Below are 8,789 nucleotides of genomic sequence, written 5' to 3'. Positions count from 1 at the left end.
CACTTGTAGTTTTTATGTTTTTAGGTTAAAAGATGCAGAGCATGTTAGAGTTATTATAGTAAATAAACTAAAACTGAAACCAAAACAATAATAATAATAATAAACATTATTTGAAATAGAATAATATATAACATTTTCAGCTAATTGCCAAGACAACAATTCTCATTTTGATTTAGTTTAACTTGATGTACTTAAAAGTAAAAATGAAATAAAAATAATACATTGACATTTATTCATTTGGCAGACACTTTTATCCAAAGAGACTTACAATTGAGGAATACAACAAGTAGTTTACCGTAAGATGGCAAAAAAAAAAATACACAGGAGAATTGCCTGTTATTGAAGGTTTAAGACATCGTTCGAAGTAGTCAAATCTAGGACAAGAAGGGAAAAGGATAGTAAGAGAACAGAAATGTTCTCTTTTATTAAAAGTAATCTTAATAAACAATTAGACATGACAAAAACTAAGAATGACAAATTGAAAATGGAAAATATAAAAATGAAAACAACAGCAATAAAGACATTAATAGTATCTCAATGATACTAAAATCACACTGGTGCATGACTATCCTTCTGAATGAATAAAGATCATGTATTGGATAGATGGGTACAGAAAGCAGGATAATGAAACTGAATCACAGAATACTTCAGGTGAATACGAGGTGCTACACATCGGTGCTGATGCTGTGATGCGTCAGCACTTCCTGCATGGTGACAGAGCGGATGAGGTTGAGTTTGTGGAAGCTGGGCGTCTCCATTGGCAGGTCTAATTCCTCCTGCTGCAGAGTCCTGTAGCTGATCCTGCCACCTCCGTTACGCAGCCCCTCCTGTGGGCTCATGTGGAGCGGCAGATAACCCGAGCAGGACGGGCAGAAAGTATACGAGCGGGGCGGCCTGTAGGGCACCCGCGGGATGTATTGAGGATAACTGACTGGTCCGTTGGCCTCGAAAGGCTCTGCAGTCATTAGAAGCTGATTGGAGGATGTGTATTCAGGGAAATGTTGGAGACTCAGCGGACTCTCAGGTGGACTCGGTTGACGCAGTGGATTTGGAGATGCCTTGGCAACGTCAGCCTCCTCCTCCCCCTCCTCCGACTCGTCTCTTTTACAGCAGTAATACTAATGAGCAGAGTGAGATGTCACACTCAATATGTGAGTAAATAGAGAAGAGGGGGTTACTTATGAGACTATAGCAGAAGAGCAGATCTACCTGCAGCCTACAGTAACACAGAACTGTGACAATAGTTAACAAGATGACGGCAGCCAGAATTCCACCTGTGATGACCACTGTGCCGGCTGTCATTCGAAATCCTCTCCATCAACAAACTGAGCAAGTCATAAAGACAAAAAAAGAAGATACCATGAAAATGAATATTTATGATGCAAAAAATATTGCCTATATCACAGAGACTGACATACTGTATATTGAGTGAAATATTTATATAGGACTCAGGATTAGTGGTCGAACCATATGACTTTTTTTTTCATGAACATTCGAAAGTTTGGAGTTAGTAAGAGTTTATTTTAAGAAATTAATACTTTTATTTAGCAAGGATACATTAAATTGGTAAAAGGTGATGGTAAAGACATTTATATTGCTACAAAATATTTCTGTTTCAAATAAATGCTGTTCTTTTGAACTTTCTATTCAACAAAGAAACCTGAAAAAAGTGGCATATTTGACAAAAATATTGAGCAGCACAACTTTAACACTGATAATAACAAATATACTGTATATGTGTGTATATATATATATATATATATATATATATATATATATATATATTAGTGCTGTGAAAAGGATTAAGCACAATTAATCACATCCAAAATAAGTTTTGTTTACATAATATATGTTTATGAAGTGCATATTTTTTATTATATGTATAAATACAAACACATGCATGTACTGTATGTATTTACGAAAAATATGTTATGTTCATGTTAAAAATATTTATATATAATGCAAAATATAAAAATATAAATTGATTGTTGAAATTACATGTACATCTGAGCATTTCATGCTCCTTGATCAGGATTTCAGTAATTATGAAACCGTATTCAAGCATGTGCCATAGCAGTGAAATAATAAACTGATCAATGATGCATTAAATTATTTTCCAAAAATAGCACATCTGCACAATTTCCACAGGATGTCGATGTCAAAGGAATGGCGACATGTAACAGTTCATTCAGTCAGCTCCGGTTATTCAGTCACAATTAGCCACAAATCAGTGTAGTCGTTGTTTACTGTTACAAATAATCCTGTCTCTGTCTATGTGAAATGCTAATGAAGATGCAACATGACACAAGTGAATCAGAAAGGGCCTCTCAATAAGACTTTTAGATTTTTTCTGATGACAGTATTTGGTCTTACAGTACCTCAGGCCAGAGACTCATTCAAGCCCACGTAAGTCACCCATTTGCACAAAATCACTTGGAAAGCTTTATATAACCAAATCTAAGGGTCATCATCACTTAATACAAACAGCACAAAATGTATGATGTACTTTAACAATAGCCTATGATACATAACAATAACAATATTATAGTCTTGCATTTAAAAAAAACAAAAAAGGATTAACAGGTTAAATCTGGTCTGCTATAAATTATTTGAAAAAGAAAGAAAGAAAGACAGATGAAGTTGTGTATACTCACATAGTGGTATCTACAGAACATAGGGCATCTGTCCAACGCATCCACCGAACGTAACCACAAACTATCCTCAAAATCACTTCCACGGAGTCACATCTCCATATGGTATGAAATTCCTATAATACATAGATCAGACAAAAAGATCACTGAACGGATAGGCTGTGATGAGAGCTGAACTTCATGAGCACTGAGAGAGAGAGCTGTGAGGGAAGAGCGTCCTAGAGTCACGTACGTCCCACATCTCAGTTTGTGTCAACCTCTCCCCACTGATCACACACTCTTTCAGTCATATACTGGAACCAAAGTCTTCCTTTCCACTGACATTTTGACTAAAAACGTTTTTTTTTTTCTTCGTTTTTTTTAAGTGTGTATTTTATATGGTAGGCTAAATAATTTTAGAGGTGTCAAATATTAATTTGAAATTACCTCTAACCGCTGCACTGGATTATGTAAGTATTATTTGAATGTTTAAGTTTAGTATTTTATTAGTGGACAAAATATCTTTAAGATCTGCACTGCTTTTACATTTTTTTTTGCTATATAATTTTACTCAGATGCCCTCTTAAGGCCTAGTTTTGACAGATACAGTGGCTAAACAATAGCATCTTAAGTTATTACTGTGATTCTAGCATTATTCAAGCTGCCAGATGCAAAGTGTGAAAAAATGTAATTTAAAATGTAAATAAAAGTCGCAAGTGACCTAAAAAGATTATTTCTCAAAGATGTGCAGCTACTCCCTCCTTCTGTCACACACACACACACACACACACACACACACACACACACACACACACACACACACACACACACACACACACACACACACACACTCACACTTTTAGTCCCACTTTAAACTCTTTCTTCCCATTCCTCCTGTTGGATCACTTTGAGTGCTGCTAAGAGGAGATAGTTGGAAAAGTGGAGAAATCCATATTTTAGTTTATGAAATATTAAACCTTCAAATATTAAAGGAGGCTGAGATTCCAGTGTATTGTACAGAAATGGTCATGATAAATTTATAAGTCAGATGCAGTTTATGGCAAGGTTATTTTTCTCTTTTCCCTCTCTTCTTTTTCCTCTGTCAAAAGCTGCTCTCAGAATTCCCATCGGAGCATCCATGCCATTCTGTCCACTGGAATATTTGGGGTAAAAGGTTGACAAAACTGACTGCGTTAATACAGGTTACACAGAGTGTGTAAGTTTGTATTGACACGTGTATTTAAATTGACACAAATGTTTATTTCAGTTGTTTATTTGTTGTATAACTAAAACTAAAGCTTGTTCTTCAGTACGTCAAGCTGATTGAATTAACTGTATGAGCCAGAGGGCCCAACTGTTCAGAGAAACACTGTCAGAATTTGACTCAAGTTACATGAAAAGTAGAGAAAAGCAGTTGAGCTAATGAATAATAATGATGATGCTGCTGAAAAATAAAATGTCTTCATGTAGGATTGTCAAGGGCTTCAAAGATGAAGGGAATCAGTGGTAGTTAATACATTTCATTAATGTAAACAAGATAATACACTCTGTATTTAAATATATTAAGAGAATCCGTCATATGCACAATGTCTGTTGTGATTAGATGTAAAATGTGGCAGTTCTCACTGACATCATTTTCATTACATTATTGAAATGCTGACATCATCTTTGAGATGGAAAAGGGAGAAAAACTGTTGTAAGGATCTGTGCTTGATGACTGGAACATTTAATTAAATCATTTTATGCCTAGTGAGCTTCAGGACATCCTTCAGGAAGAGAGACAGCGAGAGAATTTTGAAACATGATGTGCTTTCTTGGTAAAACTGACTGATGTCATTTGCTTTGGCAGTTGAGCAAATTCTGTGGGACAGGGATCGTGCGGTCCGCTCATTTTGACTGCCCCACAAGAACACAAATGGACAGAGAAAGGTATTTTTGCGGCTTCACTATGCAAATGTATTAAAAGACAAAGTGCATGTGTATTTGATGAGGAACAAGGCAGCCTTGTCACATTTCGGTGTGAGAGACAGAGCTTGAAGTGCAGTGAAGAAGAAGAACCGACCTCCAGCCACACTGAAAGTAATACGGCATGTCTGCAGACACAGAGTTTTTGGAGTTGAGAGCAAATCTTCCTGTTATTCCAAAATTCATGAATTAAATACTGGGCCTAACTGTAATCTTAGGGCAACTCAATTCTTTACCACTTTATACTGTGACAGTGTAATAAATGGTCAGGTATGACTGCCCCGAGGAATTTACTTCCATCATGAATCATCCCAAAAACACACCTGCCTGTAACCTTGAAGACCTACATTAAATAGTGCAGATAAAGTTGCAATGTACTGTAATTATCTTTAGCCATTTTCAATTTTTTTTTAAGACCCATCTTTTTCGTGAGCACCTGACCAATTAACACTAGCACTCCGATTCTATATAAAAAAAATAAATAAATAAATAAAATAGGCCTACCTTAGGTCTACTGAATATTTTTGACCGAGAACGTTAGGATTTTCATCACAACACAAAAAATCAAAAAAATGCTTTTTGCTTGGGGAGCATAATTATTAGATTTGATGTTTCATTTTCATTGTTTAACCTACTGGAAGGGGAAATTCGACTTAAGAAATGCGAAGGAATGGTTGCAACGAGGCAGCGGCGAAGTTCCAGCTAAATCCGCGAAAGGGCCGCAAACTTTGAGACGAAGGATTGTTTTTTCAAAGGCAACGAGGTTTCTGGCTGGCTTCGCGAGAAAGCCGCAGACTTTGAAGTGGAGGATTGATTGTTTACATCGGGGCAGGTGGCGAACTCTGTGAAGAGGCTGTGCAGTGAACTAGCGAACATTCAGGATTGGAAGGGTGCTGAAAAGAATCAGTACACTTATATATACAAAATGCCTAGGAACACGAATAACAGCAACAAGGACAACATCTCCCTGGCTCAGGTAAGGGGGCTGCTTGATCAAGAGAAAGCGCATTATAAAGAATTAATGTTGCAACAAGAACACAGTTATAAAACTTTTACACAAATGATTATGACTTCTATGAATCAGATGAACTCATGAAGGAGGTTCAAGATTTGAAGATAAGTCTCCAGTTCACTCAGAAGGAGGTGGATGAATTAAAAGTTAACTGTACAGTACATTCAAAGTCATATTCCTGTAAAGATAAGACACGATTTAATGCCTACAGATGTAGAGGCTTTGTGGCTACAAGTACAGTTACCATTTGTCAAATCATTATTTGTTGGCTGTTGCTATAGACCACCATGTGCAAATAGTTGGTACTTAAGTGAATTGTGCGATATGATTGTTTATGTATGTGATACTGGAAATGAAATTTTCTTGATGGGCGATTTAAATATTAACTGGATGTCTCAGGTTTGTCCCTTAAAGACTAAAGTGGTGAATGTAATTAATGCATGTAATTTAACAAGTTATTACTCAACCAACAAGAATGTATGTAAATAGTCTTGGTGAGAGAACATCTACTTGTATAGATCATATTTATACAAATGCTGTGGAAATGTGCTCTAAGGCTGTAAGTGTTTGTATTGGATGTAGTGATAATAAAATAAAAGCGATTACTAGAAAAACAAAGGTCCCTAAAGGAAGACCAAAAGTAATTTATAAGAGATCATATAGGAAATTTTGTCAAGAATTATTTTGTAAAGATGTAAATAATATATGTTGGGCTGATGTTTATAAGGAAGATCATCCTGATGATGCACTAGCAGCTTTTGAAAGATTATTTTATTCATTGGTGGATAAACATGCTCCTATGAAAAAACACACAGTGAAGAATACTAGGGCACTATGGATTGATGATGAGCTGAAGAATATTATGGTAGAAAGAGATGTGGTAAAGGGAATAGCAAACAGGACGAAGAATAAGCAGGATTGGGGAAAAAAATGTGGAATATTCTTAATGAAATAATGGGTAGAGCAGGTCAAATTCCTTTTTTTATTGAGACCGGTGATTCATTTTTAACTAAATCTGATGAAATTGCCGATTATTTTAATGATTTTTTTATTAAATAAAGTACATAAACTTAGAGAAGAAATGTTATCTGATAATATTCCATCAAGTGAAAGGCAAATTAAAAAAATAACAAGTGATAAGCCAGCCCTATGCTTTGAAATGAATAAAGTAAATGTACAACAAGTGAAACAAAAATTATCACTGATAAATATAGATAAACCATCAGGAATGGATAACTTAGATGGTCGCCTTGTAAAATTAGCAGCCAGCTGTTTGGTGTAACCAGTTTGCCACATCTTTAATATCAGTATCAACAAAGGAATTGTCCCTTTAGCTTGGAAAGAAGCGAAGGTTACAGAAAAATGCAGCACTGAGCTTTAGGGGTGCTAATAGTCGACCAATAAGTTTACTGCCAGTTCTTAGTAAAGTATTTGAAACGATGGTTTGTGAACAGATTCAATTATTCTTTAAGAAGAATAATTTATTCTCTGATTTTCAACATGCATATCGAGTAGGACATTCAACAGGAACAGCATTAACACAGATAACAGATGATTGTTTAGTATCGATTGATGATAACAATTTCATAGGAACAGTATGGATTTTAGCTCTGCATTTGATGTACTGGATCATAAATTACTATTAGAAAAATTTAAATGTTATAAATTTACTTCTCAAACTGTGCATTGGTTCAAAAGTTATCTGACTAATAGGAGGCAATGTGTATTCTATAATGGAAGTTATTCGGAAGTGAAAGAGTTGCAATGTGGTGTTCCTCAAGGAAGCTGTCTTGGACCATTATTATTTTCTATTTTTACCAATGATCTTCCTTTGTTTTTAAAGCGTGCAAAGGCAGTTATGTATGCAGATGATACAACATTATATCTACCAGCGCAATCAATTAATAAATTATCTGTGGATTTAGATGAGGAGTTACAATTAGTGGTAAAGTGGATACGGAATAATAAGATGGTTTTAAATTTGACAAAAACTAAAAGTATTGTGTTTGGATCAAATTCTAAACTTAAACCAAAATTAAATTTGTCTGTAAAGAGTGTGCCTATTGAACAGGTAGAGGAAGTTAGACTTCTTGGAGTTATTCTAGACAGTAGGCTGAAGTGGTTAAAACAGATAGAAAATATGGTAACAGTTATGGGAAGAGGCCTATCAGTTATTAAGAGATGTGCAAAATTTTTACCACAGTATTGCATCTCTCAAGTTGTGCAAACAATGGTTCTTACTCATTTAGACTACTGCCCAGTGGTATGGTCAAGTGCATCAAGTAAAAATTTAGAACAATTACAGTTAGTCAAGAATAGAGCTGCAAGACTAATTCTGAATTGTAAGAGAAAGGTTAATATTATGAGAATGCACAAAATTTTAGGTTGGCTGCTGGTGAAGGACAGGGTAATTCTTTCTCTGCTATGTTTTATAAGAAACATTTCAGTATCAAGAGATCCAAGTGTATTGTACTCTAAACTTTTGTATAGTAATGCTAGTCATAATTTTAACACCAGGCATGCATTAAAGGGATATTTTTTGCTTCCTGTTTCAAAAACTAATGTCAAGCAACGGACTGTAATGTATAGAGGAATGAAAATATGGAATGAATTGCCATCGGATATTACATGTCGGATATTACATGTCCTACCTTGGTAGTGGCTAATGGGGATCCAAATAAACAATAAACCAGCCTATAAATGTGACTCATAAGACTGATAAACATTAGCCCATAGTACCCATAGCTACAGGATGATACTGAGTTCAGATAGAAGAAGAGCACACCTTTACCATTATTCCACATGAGGGACAATTTACTGAGGCATTTTATATCTGTAAGGAGCATAAGAGCCATCTTTTATTTATTGTGTCAGAAACACTGCAGGTATAGAATCATTTGCAGAAAAAGCACTCATGGCTTTTCATCTTATCTCAGCGTCCAGATCATCCATCAACCATACAGTAGTACTTAAAACAGTAGGTCAGGATGAGTTTCTATATGACACGAGACAGGAGCATAGAGTCTGGGTATGCAGGGCATATAGGCCCAGGCTGATTGGAGGCCCGCTGAGGGGGACCTTGAAATTAAAACGTTGGAACGTATTCTTAATTTGTGGTCACGATATATTGTCTGCATGTCATGTGCATGTAATTGGTCATTTGTAATTTCTTGTGTCTATTT

General features: G+C 35.5%; 1 protein-coding gene across 1 annotated transcript; it reads right to left on the bottom strand.

Annotated features, from left to right (window-relative positions):
* Nucleotides 1-239: 239 nt before the first annotated feature.
* On the bottom strand, nt 240-2,821 carry LOC132140336 (protein FAM163B-like). Its single transcript, XM_059549128.1, has 3 exons — nt 2,655-2,821; nt 1,210-1,325; nt 240-1,118 (listed from the first exon to the last, which is right to left on the bottom strand). The coding sequence occupies exons 2-3, from the start codon at nt 1,300-1,302 to the stop codon at nt 666-668; spliced, it is 546 nt and encodes a 181-aa protein (XP_059405111.1). The 5' UTR covers nt 1,303-1,325; nt 2,655-2,821; the 3' UTR covers nt 240-665.
* Nucleotides 2,822-8,789: the final 5,968 nt, after the last annotated feature.

This window comes from Carassius carassius, chromosome 5, assembly GCF_963082965.1.
Source record: "Carassius carassius chromosome 5, fCarCar2.1, whole genome shotgun sequence".
NCBI classification, from domain to species: domain Eukaryota; kingdom Metazoa; phylum Chordata; class Actinopteri; order Cypriniformes; family Cyprinidae; genus Carassius; species Carassius carassius.
The sequence above is the reverse complement of the archived record's forward strand: the minus strand, read 5'-3'. Positions and strand labels throughout refer to the sequence as shown.